Here is a 17,283-nt window from a genome sequence, read left to right as displayed (position 1 = left end):
GTGAATGATAACGGACAGCCCTCTCTCTCTACAACCTGTGATGTATATTTACTAATATCAGATAACTTGGCTGAAGTTCCAGAACTGAAAGACATGGCTTCTGAGGATAGTTTCAAACTAACTTCCCATTTGATCATCGCACTGGTTTCTTTCACCACTTTTTTCCTAACTTTCATATTGTCATCCTGGCCATTAGGTTCTGCCATAGGAGAAAGCCTAAAATGTTGTTTGATGGAGGAGTCGCCATTCCCAGTGCGTATTTCCCTCCCAACTATGCAGAGGTGGACGCATAAATGACAGCGGGTTCACGTACCAGTGACTTCAAGTTTGTAAGATCTTACAATGACAGCATGCTGCCTGCAGATCTTACAATGAAGAGACAAGTTGAGCCTATTGGAGAAAGTACACTTACTCAGAACAGTGCAGAAGATTGTGATGAGGTAAGATAACAGTGGTCTGATATAATTTACAGAGTTACCAAATTGAAATGTGCAGTTTGAATATCCACTTAAGGCTCATAAGCATTTAAAGCATGGTAGGCTTGTTTAGCCTAGACTCAATTCAATAAATGTAGTAAACTGTTCAAGTGTGCTTACTGTCTGCCATTGGTTTTGCTCCTCTCTCTAATGATAACTTTGTCCATGAAAATATTTTGATTCAGCACCCACTTTTTAATGTTTTTAACCATTTCTGGACATAGTGAAACTTGAAATGGGTAGCCACAGGCTCTAAATATTTGCCAAAAGTGTCTTTCTGTCTTTTTTCGTGTAGTGTCGACGCAAGGTTTAAGAGATCCTATGGCAACCGTTCGCCTATTCGAGGTTGTTGGTATTTCAGCACCACTATTATGGACAGCGCCCACATCTCCGCAGGCTTCCGGAATGGAATGACTAAAAGACAATTATGGTTGATCGGAAAATGAGTACGGACGCAATTGCGTAGCCTCCAGAGGCATGCAGAGGACAATTTGAGCTCTGTACCGCGTAGCCGTGCAGATCCCAAATATCGTAACAATGCGTCGGGCTCCGTATAGCTCTGCATTGACATGATAGATTGACGGTAGGTGGGGGCGGGAGGTCCCGTATAAACACAAACTCACTTCCTGGACAACTTCCTTCACAACAGCCCTGCTCAACAGCTCTGCGCTGCTCCGTGAATCGCAAGAAGTATGAATGCCCTGACTTCTGCAGAGGCCTTGTCACCATAGATGCTGCATGGCCAATGCAGACGACAGATTTACCCTCCTGTTGTGTTCGTTTCATGTTAATTAATGATGTGTTCCCGGTCTAAAATGACCGCACCTTTATAGCTGATTATAAATCCATATTAATCCATATATGATCACATAATGTTGTGTTAGATGTTTTTATCAACTTAAGTTATTGTGAACATTACAAGTTTTGAACTTCTATTTGCTATTTGTGGCCCGTAGGCCTCATTGACCTGAGCTCATACAACTCGTTTTTGAGTTTAAAAAAAAGCATTATGTACGGATTATTCTGACTATAACAAATACTCAGATTAAACATATTGTGCTATTTATCACAGACTACTTTGTGTCAAATTTTAACAAGGTCTCTCTTCTCCTCACCAGTGTCATTATCAAAGATATGATCAAGAGCCTCACATGCAATATATCGTTTGGCCATTGTGCTGCCACAGGCATCAAAAAGCATTGTATACTAGAGCTGCGAGAAAAGTTATATATATTATTGAAACAATGCTGTGATTGTTTGTGAGAATGCCAACAGGTGTGGTTCCAATCGGGAAATATTCTCTTGGGGAAAGGTTCCCGTGGGGGTTGCAGTGGAAGACAAGAAGGGGAGTGAGGTGTGTGTGCTCAGACACACATGCATGTGGGGTCTGGGAGAGGAAGTGTGTGCATCTGATGAATGTGCATGTGCCTGAACTCAATTTTCTACACTAATTGTAGTCTCACCCATTAATTTCTAATGACAAGTCATTTTTTTGACAGGGAACATCACAGGTGTACAAACGTTAAATAAAACACCCAGAATGTAGTGAAAATCATCCAAATGTATTTTGGGTGTCCAGTGTGGACAAAGTCATGGATCCTTATGACAATCAGATTAAATTAACTACATTTTTCAGAGAGAAAACTTGTAAATCCGTCCAATTCGACCGGAACACAGCAGGAAGGTTAAAGATATCGATAGTTTAACTTTTTCTGGTCTTACCTTTTTCTAAGGAATGTCATCTGGGATTTTTACGACCATTTTGAATCATTATTTCATATGATTATTCGTTATTTTACATATCAATGGTGCTTCAGGAAAATTAATCTAATTATTTGAAATCTAGCATACATACATCCGTTTATAAAATGGAGGATTTACTTGAGACTATACAGTGAATACGGATTTGATTTAGTGTGATGTTTGTTTGTTTGTTAATACTCTGCTGCTGTTTTTGCAATTCTTTGTGATGTTTTCCAACGTCTTGCGAAGTCTTCTGTAGTTCAATATCGGATTTTATGATAGCAGACTACCGTATAGGCTACCTCTGACTTTGATTGTTTACTATAATATAGCCTAAAGCGTGTGAAGTGTAGACTATCGCTTATTTCATCAACTGTCAGATATAGAAAAATGGGTTTCTAAAAATTTTGAGCCTCAAATCCACCCCCCCTTTTTTTTTACAGTCAGTAACGGCAGTGTTGATATAAATACTCAGTGTGTCGCTATACACCAGGCGTGAACAGAAATATCTCTCCTCAGCCTCTCCTCCCACAACCGTAATATTCAAAGCAAGAAAACACCCTCTGCGTGACATAATAATTTCACTGGATAATCTGGTTGTTGGCGCTGCGTCTCTTCTCTTCGTTTAGCCTACTGCTGTACAACCTATATTATTTTATTTAAATATGTTTTCATCAAGAACAACCAGACTATGCAGCATTTCAGTAGGATTACCTCGAAGATGGGACACAACCTTTTCTCTGACTCAATACTGTGTGTCTCTCCTTTCTCTGTTAAAACTGAACACGAGCCACGGAGATGTGAGCTATTCTATTCGGGAGGAGATGAAACGTGGATCTGTGGTCGGAAATGTAGCAAAGGATTTCGGGATGGATGCTAAGAGGCTGTTGGCGCGTGAAGCTCGTTTAGACATGGATGGCAGCAGAACCCGCTACTGTGATATCAATGCTAACCCGGGGGATTTGATTATCGCTGAAACAATAGATAGAGCTGTGCGGTCCAAGGTTTCGTGTACTTTGAAATACGAGCTCGAACTTGAAAATCCTTTAGAGTTACACCGTATTACTGTTCAAATTCAGAATATAAATGACAATTCACTGGTATTTCCTAGTGACCACATAGAATTAGAAATTAGAGAATCAGCGGATAAAGGGCAGCGTTTTTTCCTAGATGAAGCCCATGATGAGGACATCGGATTAAACGCAGTTCAAAGCTATACGCTCGAGAGGAATGCACATTTTGTTTTGGCTGTTCGTACAAATACAGTCGGTGGTAAATATGGCGAGTTGATGTTAGAGAAAGAATTGGATCGAGAACAACAGTAGGAGGTGACGTTGTTACTTACTGCGGTTGATGGTGGAACTCCACAGAGATCTGGAACTGTAGTGATACACGTCACTGTGTTGGATGCAAACGATAATATTCCAGTATTTAGTCAAGACGCCTATAAAGTCAGTCTTCTGGAAAATTCTCCTTTGGGGTACCATGGTAGCTACAGTAAGTACCACGGATGCTGACGAGGGACAAAATGGGGAAGTGAGCTATGATTTCAGTGGTATATCTGATAAAGCAACGAAGCTGTTTTCTATTCAAAAGGATACTGGAGATATCAGAGTAATTGGACTAATAGATTTTGAATTGGAAACATATTATGAAATGCTTATCCAGGCGAAAGATGGATCTGGTTTAGTTTCCATGACAAAAGTAATTGTTGAAATCACAGTTAGAAATTACAATGCACCTGTGATATTCTTAAATCTTTGAAAAATCCCATCCCTGAGAACGTGTTACCTGGCACAAAGGTGGCATCATTAATGTACATGATGAAGACTGAGGGAAATAGATAGGTCCGCTGCTCCATTCAACAGAATATGCCGTTCAAACTAAAACCTTTGATTAAAAACTATAACTCTAAATTAGACCGTGAGATAATATCAGAATATATTTGAACTATCACTGCCACTGACGAGGGCTCTCCACCCTTATCCTCCTCAAAGACTATTCATGTATCTGTGTCAGACGTGAATGACAACCCACCTGTGTTTGAAGAACAATCCTACAGCGCCTATGTGACTGAAAATAACACACCTGTCTCCTCTATGTGTTCTGTTACTGCCAGAGGTCCAGACTGGAGACAGAACGGTACGGAACGGAACAGAAGTGGTCTATTCTCTATTGCCCAGTGAGATCAACGGTGTTTCGGTGTACTCATTTTTATCCATCAACGGAGACACGGGGGTGATCCGTGCTGTGAGAGCATTTGATCATGAGCAGTTTAGGAGCTTCAAAGTCCACGTTGTAGCCAGAGACAATGGTTCTCCTCCGCTCAGCAGTAATGTGGCTGTGAGTGTCTTCATAACAGATGAGAATGATGACTCTCCCCCGATATTATACACTGCTCCAGCAGGGAACTCTTTGATGACCGAGATGGTCCCCATAGCTGCTCTGGTGTGTTCCCTGGTTTCCAATGTGATAGCTGTGGATGCTGACTCTGGACAGAACGCCTGACTTTCACATCAGATCGTGAAGTTAACTGATCCGGGACTTTTCACTATTGGTCTCCACAGTGGAGAGATCAGGGCACAACGGGACGTTTCTGAATCTGACAATATAAAGCAGAACCTTGTTATATCAGTGAATGATAACTGACAACCCTCTCTCTTTTCAACGCTTGATGTAAATAATTATGAGGCATACCTGACAACGGGCTCACGCACCAGTGACTTCAAATTTGTCAGATCTTACAATGACAGTGCACTGCTGGCTGGTCTTGCACTAAAGAGGAGTCCAGATGAAACCGGTGAAACAACTGACATTGAATCAACATTTTTGACTATGGTAATGAAAAAAGTTGTGTCAATGACATGTGTGATACTGGTGTAGATAAAGGGTGGGAGAGAGGAAATGTATTTGTTTGGTCTCCTTCCAGTAGTTTCAACTGTGTGTGATGATCCATACTAGAATTCCTTCATCCATGAGCAAGAGGTGGGATCACCATGAGAATTGGGTCAAATAGAACCATGCTCCCAGGTAGAGGTAGACAAGGCTCTTGGCTTGTGGCAGTGGGGAAGATGAGCGGTGAAACACAGGTCAATGATTACTGAAAGTAATGCTCCTTGTCTGTTGCATTCATGCTCCTTGGCTGTTGCATCCTTTGACCCATCATTGGACACCTGGGCGACCCCTGGGTCATCCCGTCATTCCATATTACCAGATTTTCACTTTGGCCTTGGGTCAGAAGAGGCTCAAAGCCTTTAGGGTAAAGTTAACTCATTCTGGAGATGGATACAATTATCTCACATTTAGATTTTTAACCGTTGAATAATGCAAATCAGGAGACATTTTCGTACTCATGCAGCAGTATTTGTTCTGCCATGAAAACATTAGGGACTAAGCTATGTCAGAAACGTTTTAAAGGAAGCTAAATGCTGAAGACATCTTTAACATCTAACTGCGTTAATGCCTTTTATTTTCAGGAAGATCTTGCTGATGATAGCTGTGCACATTTCTATGGTCTTAAAGAAAACCTGAATTTGTCAATCAAGGGCAGACTTTTCAATTCTGGTCTCGAGCAGAATCACCCAGAGTTTAATGTCTCACCCAGAGGTGGAAATGGCAATGTGAAGAGGCTAGGATGTTATTTTGGGCTATGTGAAGACACTAGACTGTTGACCCTGGCATCACACCATGATAAAGCTAGTGTAAAAAGGCCAGCCTGTTTTCCCTGAGGTCACCCCAGGGTCATACTGGCAGCTTCCAAGTCTCTAATGAAGAACATGTTCCATCCAAGTCTATATGCCAGTCAGAACCAGCCTTCTCTTGCACTCCTCTGTGTAAAGCATACACAGAAAAGTGACACTTTGGCTTAAAAGTGGCTCAAGACTACAGCTTTAGGCCCAATGGAGATAAATATCCAGCTATTTGTATTATTTGTCAGGAACACATACTTTTGTAATGGCTTTTTTACAGTAGTAATGTGGCTTCTTATAGGGGTCTGAAAGAGATAACCATAGATGTATAACACAATTCTGCTATAGGTCATTCTTCTTGTAAGTGCCTATAAACCTGTATTTTGTTTTTAACACTCTTCTTTCATTTGTTTCTTGTCTTTTTACCCTCTCCCATTGAACCACCATTTGGACATCTGAAGGTAAAAAACATATTTTCTTCTTCTTTACTTGTAGACACAGATGCAAATTAGGGTCTCCCAATGAAATGGGTGGCTCGTGCAGTTGCCATGTAGGCCTACACAATAGCAGGTCATTGTACAGGCCTTACTGTGTAACCCTTTTCATGATTACATGTCTATCTGATGTTAAACTCAGTGGTTCCCTCAGTTCCTTCAACATTGGACATTGACCATTCAAGCACACTGCTCACACAGTAACACACACAGCAGTACGAACACAACTTGTCGTTAGCACACAACACAGCAGTCCATCGTATTTCTCACCAGTTACACACAGGACATTGTACTGAAAAGACATCCCAGTAGTGGCCCACAATGCAAAATCACTCACACACAATTGACCAGTAACACAAAGTATACTTCACGCTGAACTTCACACAGCTCAGCACTGCAGACATACATACACACATACTGCAGTATGACAACTCTGCTCAGCACTGCCACACAATTCTAAAGTAGGTCGGGAGAATGATTCTTTTTTAGATCCACAGCTTTCCATCCCTGCTCAAATATATTTCTTATTAATTTAATTATATGGCATCTGATCTCGTTGATCACCAGCAAATCTATGTGGCTTCATGTGTTTAACCCTGACTGCAACATTTCATAATTCACAGCCCCACCAATATACCCAAGTCTGAAATATCTGAAAAGCTGTAGTTAATGTTTTATTCATCAAAGTACATATTTTGTATAATGATCTGGTAATGCAATTTCAATAGTGATATTGGAAGAGGTGTATGAATGTGACAGTGATATTCTAGTGCAGAGGACCCTAGACTATCATGCCTGCCGGTGATTGTTAGACTGTGGTAAAGACAAGCCTTGATGTCTCAAGGATGTGTAAGCCTGCAGCAGGACGTGTGTAGGTTGTTTTGGGGAACATGTGGAAGTTGTACTATGGGATAGACGGCTTCATGCTTCACTGCTTTGACACACTGTCTGTCTCATCCTGTGATGACCTCTGACCTCGCTCTGTGGGAGGCCAGTTTCAACCCTAGTTGGCAACTAAGTTGGCAACTTTGATGAATAAAACATTAACTACAGCTTTTCAGATATTTCAGACTTGGGTATATTGGTGGGGGCTGTGAATTATGAAATGTTGCAGTCTGGGTTAAACACATGAAGTCACATAGATTTTCTGGTGATTAATTGTTCGTTATTGATATATGGTGAAACAGTTATAGCATACACATTTTTAAGTCCTGAAACAGTATTCATGTTTAGTATTGGTCTGAAAGAAGCTCTAATTGTGTTGGTTCCAGGTTGGAGCTGTCGCTCTCCATGGTGCTGAAATATCAAACGTGCTGCATTCAAAGACCAGTCTTAGGCTTGTAAGTGCTCCAAATTCGTTTAAAAAAAAGAAAGTGTTATAAAAAGCGTTTACTGACAATACACAGTGCAATATTCTTCCATTTGCTGATGTAGGCTTAGTTATGGACTGTGTAACAAAACAGTCTGTCTTTAGTTGGCTGTGTATGATTTCGACATGATGATAGTCTGCACTCTGGACTCTGAGTGCCGCTGTTGGACAGTAAGACGAGTTATAAGCTTCAAATTCACAGAACCTCCTGTCTGATGGATTCATATGAGCTGATACAACATTCGGGGAAGATATCTAGAATCAAACAGGAATGAAAATCAACACGGATAGATTACCAATATAGCTGATTTATATGGACTAAGAGAGAGAGTTGTGCATCAGAAGGCTACTCAATATTTCTGTTCAGAAATGTATATTTTTGCTGTTTTTTCCAAAATGTTTGAGGGAAAGCAAAATCGAACACCACAATGGCAAGCACGATTGATTATTGTGTGTGCCCTCTTGTCGCATATGGTTCGATGCCAGGTGCGATATTCGATTCCAGAGGAAATGGTACGAGGGTCTTTGATTGGGGATCTCTCAAAGCATTTGGGACTAGATATCCGAAGACTAAAATCTGGCCGGGCCCGTATTGTTAGTGAGGAAAAGGATTGTGTAGAGCTGAACGCAGACAAAGGGATTCTGATCGTCAAACAGCGCATAGACAGAGAGGAGCTGTGTGGACACGCATCGCCTTGTAGCTTCAACTTCGAAATGGTTCTAGAAAATCCAATGGAATTATTTAGTATAACTGTGGAAATACTTGATATCAACGATAATTCACCTGCCTTTGCGAATAAGGAAATTACCCTGAATATCAGTGAAGTAGCGTCGCCTGGAGCTCAATTTATTTTAGGCAGTGCCGTGGATCCTGATGTCGGTTTAAATGCCCTGCAAAGCTACAGTCTTAAACCTTCGACTCATTTTACTTTGAAAGAACAAACGTTTGCTGATGGTGGTAAATATGTGGAGATGGTTTTGAAAAGTCCTTTAGATAGAGAGGAGGAAGGTGAAATGTTTCTAACATTGACAGCTGCCGACGGAGGAAATCCGCGGAGAACAGGGACTGTGAGCATAAAAGTGAATGTTTTGGATGCCAATGATAATGCTCCGGTTTTTAGTCAAGCCGTATACAAAGCCTCTGTTTTGGAGAACTCCCCTAAAGGGACTTTAGTAGCAACTGTGATTGCGACCGACGCAGATGTGGGCAGTAATGGTCAGTTAGAATATTACATTGACCAGCTTACACAACAAAATGCTATGGTGTTCACACTAAATCCAAGCAGTGGAGAAATACGAGTATCAGGTTTACTCGACTATGAGAAAACTAAGCAGTTTCAAATTAATGTAATTGCCAAGGACATAGGTGGCCTCTCAAAATCTTGCAAAGTAGTAATTGAAGTGATAGATGTGAATGACAATCCCCCCGTTATAGCATTGACATCTTTTTCCAATACCATCCCCGAGGACTCTCCCCAGGGAACAACTGTCGCCATTGTTAACGTGAAAGACTTGGACTCTGGACAAAATGGTAATGTTAATTATTCCATCGACCATTCTCTTCCCTTTAAGATAAAATCTTCATTAGTGAACTATTACACTTTACTAACAAACAGTGTTTTAGACCGTGAGGTTGTGTCTGAGTATAACGTCACAGTGACAGCGGTGGACAAAGGTCTTCCCTCATTACGTCACAATAAGACCCTTCGCATAAGAATCTCTGATGTGAACGACAATGTGCCAGTGTTCGATAAAAGCGAGTACACAGCTCGGATATTAGAAAACAACTCCCCAGGTGTGTCAATTGGTTTGGTCCACGCCAAAGATGAAGACTGGGGCCAGAATGCCAGGGTCTCCTATTTCTTGGAGGAATCGCAGGTGGGAGGAAATTCTATTGCATCTTTAATATCGATTAATTCTGAAACAGGATTGATTTATGCAGTGAGATCCTTTGATTACGAACAAATCAAAGATTTTGAATTCCAGGTTAAAGCGCAAGATGGAGGCTCCCCTTCACTTAACAGTAACGTGACTATAAAGTTAATAATTCAAGATCAGAATGACAACACTCCTCATGTTCTCTACCCAGTACCGACGAGCTCTCTGGTGGCTGAAATGGTGCCTCGTTCAGCAGATGTGGGCTATCTTGTCACTAAAGTGGTGGCTGTTGATATGGACTCTGGACAGAATGCATGGCTCTCATATAAACTGCAGAAAGCGACAGACAGGCCGCTGTTTGAAGTAGGTCTACAGAATGGAGAAATTGAGGAATAAGAATGGAGAAATAAGAACTGTTGTAGTGGCGGACAACGGGCAGCCCTCTCGATCAGCTACAGTCAATGTGAACGTGGCAGTGGCGAACAGCTTCCCCGAAGTGATCTCAGAATTCACTGACTTTACGCATGACACAGATTACAGTGACAACCTGACTTTTTATCTAGTTTTGGCCTTGGCTGTGGTCTCTTTCCTCTTCATCTCGTGTGTATTAGTTATAATATCAGTTAAGATCTACAGGTGGAGACAATCACGTAACTTCCATTCCAATCTCCCAGTGATTCCATATTATCCACCCCGTTACTCAGACGCCGGAGGGACAGGAACTCTTCAGCAGGTGTACAACTATGAGGTGTGCATGACTACTGACACAAGGAAGAGTGACTGTAAATTCGCCAGACCTTTTAGTCAGCACGTTTTAATAATGGACCCGGGCTCTACTATGACCAGAGACCAAGTGACCTTGCAACCTTCTCAGAATGAAAAAAGCTTTCTGGATGACCCGGATTCTCCTGAGCAGGTGAGACGCTGACATTTTACAACTTCAAACATAAGTATTTCGGTCACAATATTTGGAAATACTCAAATACACAGAACATAAGTATTTAAATAGGCATGAACCCAGGTCGGGTATAGGTTATTTAGGTTATTGAGATCATATTTTATCATCTTGTTTGCCTGTCTTCATCCTGAATTAAACCCACGGGGTTTGCTCTTATCCACAATGTTTGGGCTTTTCAAATCGTGTTGTAGAAAAATGACATGCATGTCAAAGTTTTTGTATTGCAATTCGTATAAAATGTCATATTCAGACTGTCACAGCACACCTTCGTGGACCAAAATAAAATAATAGTCGTTTCTGTTGCGGCTGTACTTGTGAGTTTGCAGTGTTTGGTTATCCATATTGAGCCACTGTATGCCATGCATTCGTGTAAAATAGAAATGTCTCATTGGTTCTTTCTGGGCTGGATCTAAACTAGAGTCCTATGGGAGGTTGTGTCTGTAGAGGAATGATCAGGTCTGTAGAGGCATAGTCACTATTAATTCGGTGCATTTTCATGTTTTTAACTGTTAGAGTCGCTGTTGGTTAACAATAAGTTTTTATATTGGCTCATGGGTGGCTGCGCAGTGATTGCTGTATTGCTATACTCTGCAGCCGAGAAGGATACATGCAGGCATTGGCATTATTTTATTTTGGAATTCATCGGGTTGTCAATAGAATTACGACTTTACCACTTAAATAGTCATTACAATGGATAGTTGGCGTTTGTTCGATGTTCCACTCAGCCTGTGGAGGAAAGGCTTTGGTTACAGATGGCAAGTACTGTGCATCGTTTGTTGCGTGATCTAGGTTAACAATGTGACAGGACAAGCACGATACTCCATCCTAGAGGAGATGGCAGAGGGATCTTTTGTCGGTAATATTGCGAAGGACTTGGGTTTGGAGGTCAGTCGGCTTGTTACTGGTAAGCTCACATTGTAACAAAGGGGAGTCGTCAGTATGTTGATCTCAACAGAGACAAAGGCACTCTGGTTGTGAAAGAGAGAATAGACAGAGAAGAGCTCTGCAAGCAGACTACGCCTTGCAGCTTTCGTTTTGAGGTTATAATCGAAAATCCCATCCAATTGTATCGAATAACAGTCGAGGTCCGGGATATAAATGACAATGCCCCTTCCTTTTTGAGAGATAGTGTTAACCTGAAAATTAGCGAGTCTGCGCTGTCTGGAGCTTCTCATTAGATAATGCAATGGACTCGGATGTGGGCATGAATAGCTTACAAAACTATGCACTCAAGCCATCAGATAATTTTAAATTAGCAGTACATAGGAACACTGATAGTAAATACGTCGAAATGATTCTGCAGAACCCATTAGACAGAGAGAGTCAGGAAGATCGTACGTTGCTCCTTATAGCAACCGATGGGGGGGATCCGCAAAAATCCGGAACTGTTCTCATCCACGTTACAGTGCTAGATGCGAACGATACCGCTCCAATCTATTTACAAGGCTGTAGTGAGAGAGAACTCCCCAAAAGGCACACTGATATCAACAGTCAACGCTGCGGATGCTGATAATGGGTCGTATGGAAAAGTATCGTATTCCATGGCCTCAAGAGATGCAAAAGAGTTGTTTCAGATAAATGCGGAAACAGGAGAGATCAGTATCAGACAAATTAGATTACGAAGAAGCAAACAATTATCAGTTGAATGTGAAAGCGAAAGACCACGGTGGACTTTCCGATATATGTAAAGTTGTTATTGAAATTATTGACGAGAATGATAATTCTCCAACAATACAACTGATGTCTTTTTCCAATACCATAGCAGAGAATTCCCCTCCTGGAACTACAGTAGCCGTGATAAATGCAGAGCATGCAGATGCTGGAAAGAATGGCGTGGTGCACTGTTCTATAAACCCAGATATCCCTTTCAGAATGGAGTCTTCAATGACCGACTATTATAGCTTAGCAACTGATGGCGTCCTCGACCGAGAATCGATTTCAGAATACGTCACCATAAATGTATCAGACGACGGGACACCGATTCTCTTCAGTAATAAAACAGTGACAGTGAAAGTGACAGATGTCAATGACAACCCACCCGCCTTTGACCGCTGTGTCTATGAGGCATTTGTACCGGAGAACAATTCCCCGGGGATCTCCATATTCACTATCAGGGCGAGTGATGCTGACTCTGGACAAAATGCGCGCTTGTCCTACTACCTGGAGAACAGTGAGATAAATGGGGCACAGGTCTCTTCACTGGTCTCGGTCAATTCAGAGAATGGGGTTATTCATGCTGTGCGCTCATTTGATTATGAACAAGTAAAATAGTTTCTTTGTAATATAACTGCGCGAGACGGAGGGTCCCCGCCCCTCAGTGCTACTGTTACTGTGCACATTTATATCCAAGACCAGAACGATAACGCGCCTCAGGTTCTCTTCCCAGTACAGACGAGTAGCTCTCTGGTGGCTGAAATTGTGCCTCGTTCAGCAGATGTGGGCTATCTTGTCACTAAAGTGGTGGCTGTTGATGTGGACTCTGGACAGAATGCTTGGCTCTCATATAAACTGCAGAAGGCGACAGACAGGGCGCTGTTTAAAATAGGCCTACAGAATGGATAAATAAGAACCATACGCCAGGTCACTGATAAAGATGCTGTGAAACAAAGGCTCGCTGTTATAGTGGAGGACAACGGGCAGCCCTCTCGCTCATCTACAGTCAATGTGAACGTGGCAGTGGCGGACAGCATCTCTGAAGTGCTCTCAGAATTCAGTGACTTTACGCATGACAAAGAATACCACGATAACTTTCCTTTTTATCTAGTTTTGGCCTTGGCTGTCGTGTCTTTTCTCTTCATCTCGTGTGTAGTGGTTATAATATCGGTTAAGATCTACAGATGGAGACAATTTCGCAACATCCACCACTCCAATCTCCCAGTGATTCCATATTATCCACCCGTTACGCAGACGCCGGAGGGACAGGGACTCTGCAACACGTGTACAACTATGAGGTGTGCATGACGACTGACTCAAAGAAGAATGACTGTAAATTCGCCAGACCTTTTAGTCAGAACGTTTTAATAATGGACCCGAGCTCTACTATGACCAGAGACAATGCGACCTTGCAATGTTCTCAGAATGAGAAAAGCTTTCTGGGTGACCCGGATCCTCCGGAGCAGGTGAGACAGGCTGTACAGAAATATTACATGCTTTGTTTAGTGAAAGTACACTGCTGAGCTTGCAATATGTTTGGATGTTTTTCTTGTCAGTACATTCTGGAAATCCTTTGTGGGGTCCTGATGGGGGGGGGGGGGTGTATGTGTATTGTCAGCACATTCGTCAGGCCAATCAAATGATGTATTTGTTTTATAATGTAGTTTATTTAGTAGACCTAGTTAGTCTTGAAAGAATAAAGCACTTGCAGGGTGCTGTTTCGTGAAGAAGAATGGGCCTACTAAACTCAGCAAAAATAGAAACGTCCCTTTTTCAGGACACTGTCTTTCAAAGATAATTCGTAAAAATCCAAATAACTTCACAGATCTTCATTGTAAAGGGTCTATTCACTGTGTCCCATGCTTATTGAATGAACCTTAAATAATTAATGAACTTACACCTGTGGAACGGTCATCAAGACAATAACAGCTTAGGCAAATAAGGTCACAGTTATGACAACTTATGACACTAAAGAGGCCTTTCTACTGACTCTGAAAAACACCAAAAGAAAGATGCCCAGGCTCCCTGCTCATCTGCGTGAAAGTTCCTGGCAACTCTGGTGCAGTGCATAAGGAGGAATGGCACTGCAGTACTTAATGCAGCTGGTGGCCACAGCAGATTTTGACTGTTACTTTTGATTTTGACCCCCCCCCCCCCCCCGTTATTCAGGGACACATGATTCCATTTCTGTTAGTCACATGTCGTTGGAACTTGTTCAGTTGTTGAATCTTGTTACGTAAATATACACATTTACACATGTTACGTTTGCTGAAAATAAACACAGTTGACAGTGTGAGGACGTTTTTTTGTTGTTGCTGATTTTACATGATAGTAGCAGTGTCTTAACGTTTCAGCACCACGCTTAGTGGACATTGCGCCAGTCATACTAGGCTGTTCCGCCACGAAGCAGGCAGCTGCAGTTTATTTTTGTAGGTTTTATTTACTGCTTTGTGGGACGCGTCCTTTGAGGCCATTCATTTGCTTTTGTATTTTGTATTTTTCTTTTTGTCTACAAAACTTGATCCTTCTCAGCACAATAAATTATGCCGATGAGGTTCTAGAAATAGCTTCGTAGCTTCATACATTTACATTACATTCATGATATACGTTTCAGGGTTGATTTTGTACCTCTGTCTCATCATCAGGGATTTAGCATGGTTGTCATCATTATTTTGTAGATCATTGCGCTATGTTGCTCTATTGGACACAGGGAACTAAAATGTTATACTTGGTGTTGCATGGGTGTCTTTCTTGGATTTGGACTGCAAGGGCCGCTGTTGATCACGGGAGGGAAATAAGAACCAAAAAATTACATTGCAACGATACCTCCCCTCTGTATACAGTTAGAGAGAAGGAAGACAAAGAGAGAGAGTCGAGAGAGCAGCATAGGACACGATACAAATATTTCATTTGGATTCAGGTGGAGACAATCAAGTAAAGTCTATTCCAATCTCCCAGTTATTCCATATTATCCACCCCGCTGGGGGGACAGGGACTCTTCAACACGTGTACAACTATGAGGTGTGCATGACTACTGACTCGAAAAAGAGTGATATGAAATATATCAGGCCCATCAATCAAAATCTCGTGAGCATAGACGCCAGTGGCAGAGACACACTGGCCCATGTATACAGAGAGAGAGCATTGTTGGCAGATTCACCCGACGAGGTAAGGGCATACTGAGCTCTGGCTCTTAAATTATGTTATTTACAGAATTTATGATCATGATGATTGATGTATTTAAACTACGTATAGCATATGTTGTAGGCTGTACTATATTTATACTTGAATACAGCTTTGATCAGTGTATGATGCAACCAGTTGACGGTGTGAACTGACACACTGATTGATGACATCACAACTCAGTCCTTTCTCATGGTTTTCCCGCATGATGTTATAATTCAGGACTGTATATTCCAATTGATAACATCACAAACGGTTGGCAGTTAATCGTTTACTCAATGCTTTCTGTTGTCACATTCAGTTACGCACAATAATGACGCCCTGGGGGAGATGTTACTAATTTATTAACCGGTAACATCTCCCCCAGGGCGTCATTATTGTGCGTAACTGAATATGACACTTGAGCATTGGATCATTTGTCGGCATCGTTGGCACTAACAACAGAATGCTGTACGCTCGTTAGACTATGAGCGGATAAAGGATTTCCAGTTCCGCGTAAAAGCGCAAGATGGAGGCTCCCCTCCGTTGAGTAGTAAAGTGACTCTGAAAATAATAATCCAAGACCAGAATGATAACGCACCTCAGGTTCTCTACCCAGTACAGACTAGTAACTCTCTGGTGGCTGAAATGGTGCCTCGTTCAGCAGATGTGGGCTATCTTGTCATTAAAGTGGTGGCTGTTGATGTCGACTCTGGACAGAATGCGTTGCTCTCATATAAACTGCAGAAAGTGACTGACAGGGTATTGTTTGAAGTGGGACTACAAAACGGAGAAACACGCCAGGTCACTGATAAAGATGCACTGAAACAAAGAATCACTGTTGTAGTCGAGGACAACGGGCAGCCCTCTCGATCGGCTACAGTCACTGTGAACGTGGCAGTGGCTAACAGCTTCCCCGAAGTGATCTCAGAATTCACTGACTTTACGCATGACACGGATTACAGTGACAACCTGACTTTTTATCTAGTTTTGGCCTTGGCTGTGGTCTCTTTCCTCTTCATATCGTGTGTATTAGTTATAATATCAGTTAACATCTACAGGTGGAGACAATCACGCATGTATCAGTCTAGTCTCCCGGTTATTCCATACTATCCACCCAGTTAAGCAGACGCCGAAGGGACAGGGACTCTGCAACATATGTACAACTATGAGGTGTGCATGACGACTGACTCAAGGAAGATTGACTGTAAATTTGCCAGACCTTTTGTTAATAATGGACTCGATCTCTACAGATACTTTCCAACATGCACAAAGAGAGAAAAGTTTCCCAGATTCTCCTGATATTGTGAATTTGCCCAATGTGTTATGTTGCTTAATAATTGTATTAATTCAATGGTTTTATTTAAATTAGATTAGATTGGGACTTTGTATGTGTATTATCAACTGATGTACTAATGTTTTTCAAAGAGAGCCTCAAGTCTTGTTCATTTCAGCACCACCACTCGTGGACAGCGACACTGTCGGACACAGTCCCGTAGCCTCTTTCACGTATTATTTTATAGGGCACCGTAAGTCTGTTAACAGGTTTTATTATAACAGAACGATACTAAACCTTAATTAATATGTTGTTTAACGTTAGGTGTATTTTTACATTTAACTTATTTTAAGTGAGAAGTAGTTCTGACTGGGGATGACAACATATAGGCCTGAATGTGTATCTCGCTCAGTATTGTCTTACATTGACGTGTTTTTTGATCAAATGTGTCACACTAGAAGATATAGTAGGCCATACAATTTACATAATTAATGGTTTGTAGTGTCATTTTGTACAGTAGAAGTGCGCTCCTTGCAATGGTCTGTGAGTGCCGCTGTTGGTTCAGACTGTGAAATGTGGCCCAGT

At 41.7% G+C, this 17,283-nt stretch overlaps 1 protein-coding gene and 2 pseudogenes across 1 annotated transcript; all 3 read left to right on the top strand.

The window, feature by feature from the left end:
• Window positions 1–2,771: 2,771 nt before the first annotated feature.
• On the top strand, window positions 2,772–7,788 carry LOC110537219 (annotated as a pseudogene).
• Window positions 7,789–7,831: 43 nt separating this feature from the next.
• On the top strand, window positions 7,832–10,167 carry LOC118937647 (protocadherin gamma-A9-like). The gene has a single exon (XM_036937230.1). The coding sequence runs from the start codon at window positions 8,141–8,143 to the stop codon at window positions 10,043–10,045; it is 1,905 nt and encodes a 634-aa protein (XP_036793125.1). The 5' UTR covers window positions 7,832–8,140; the 3' UTR covers window positions 10,046–10,167.
• A 302-nt stretch (window positions 10,168–10,469) lies between these two features.
• LOC118937813 lies at window positions 10,470–13,835 on the top strand (annotated as a pseudogene).
• Window positions 13,836–17,283: the final 3,448 nt, after the last annotated feature.

The sequence above is a fragment of the Oncorhynchus mykiss genome, chromosome 12 (assembly GCF_013265735.2).
Source record: "Oncorhynchus mykiss isolate Arlee chromosome 12, USDA_OmykA_1.1, whole genome shotgun sequence".
NCBI lineage: Eukaryota > Metazoa > Chordata > Actinopteri > Salmoniformes > Salmonidae > Oncorhynchus > Oncorhynchus mykiss.
This window is presented reverse-complemented; position numbering and strand designations above follow the sequence as displayed.

Coding starts and splice junctions, on each gene's coding strand:
- LOC118937647 (XM_036937230.1), top strand. CDS start 8,141: ATGTATATTTTTGCTGTTTTTTCCAAAATGTTTGAGGGAAAGCAAAAT.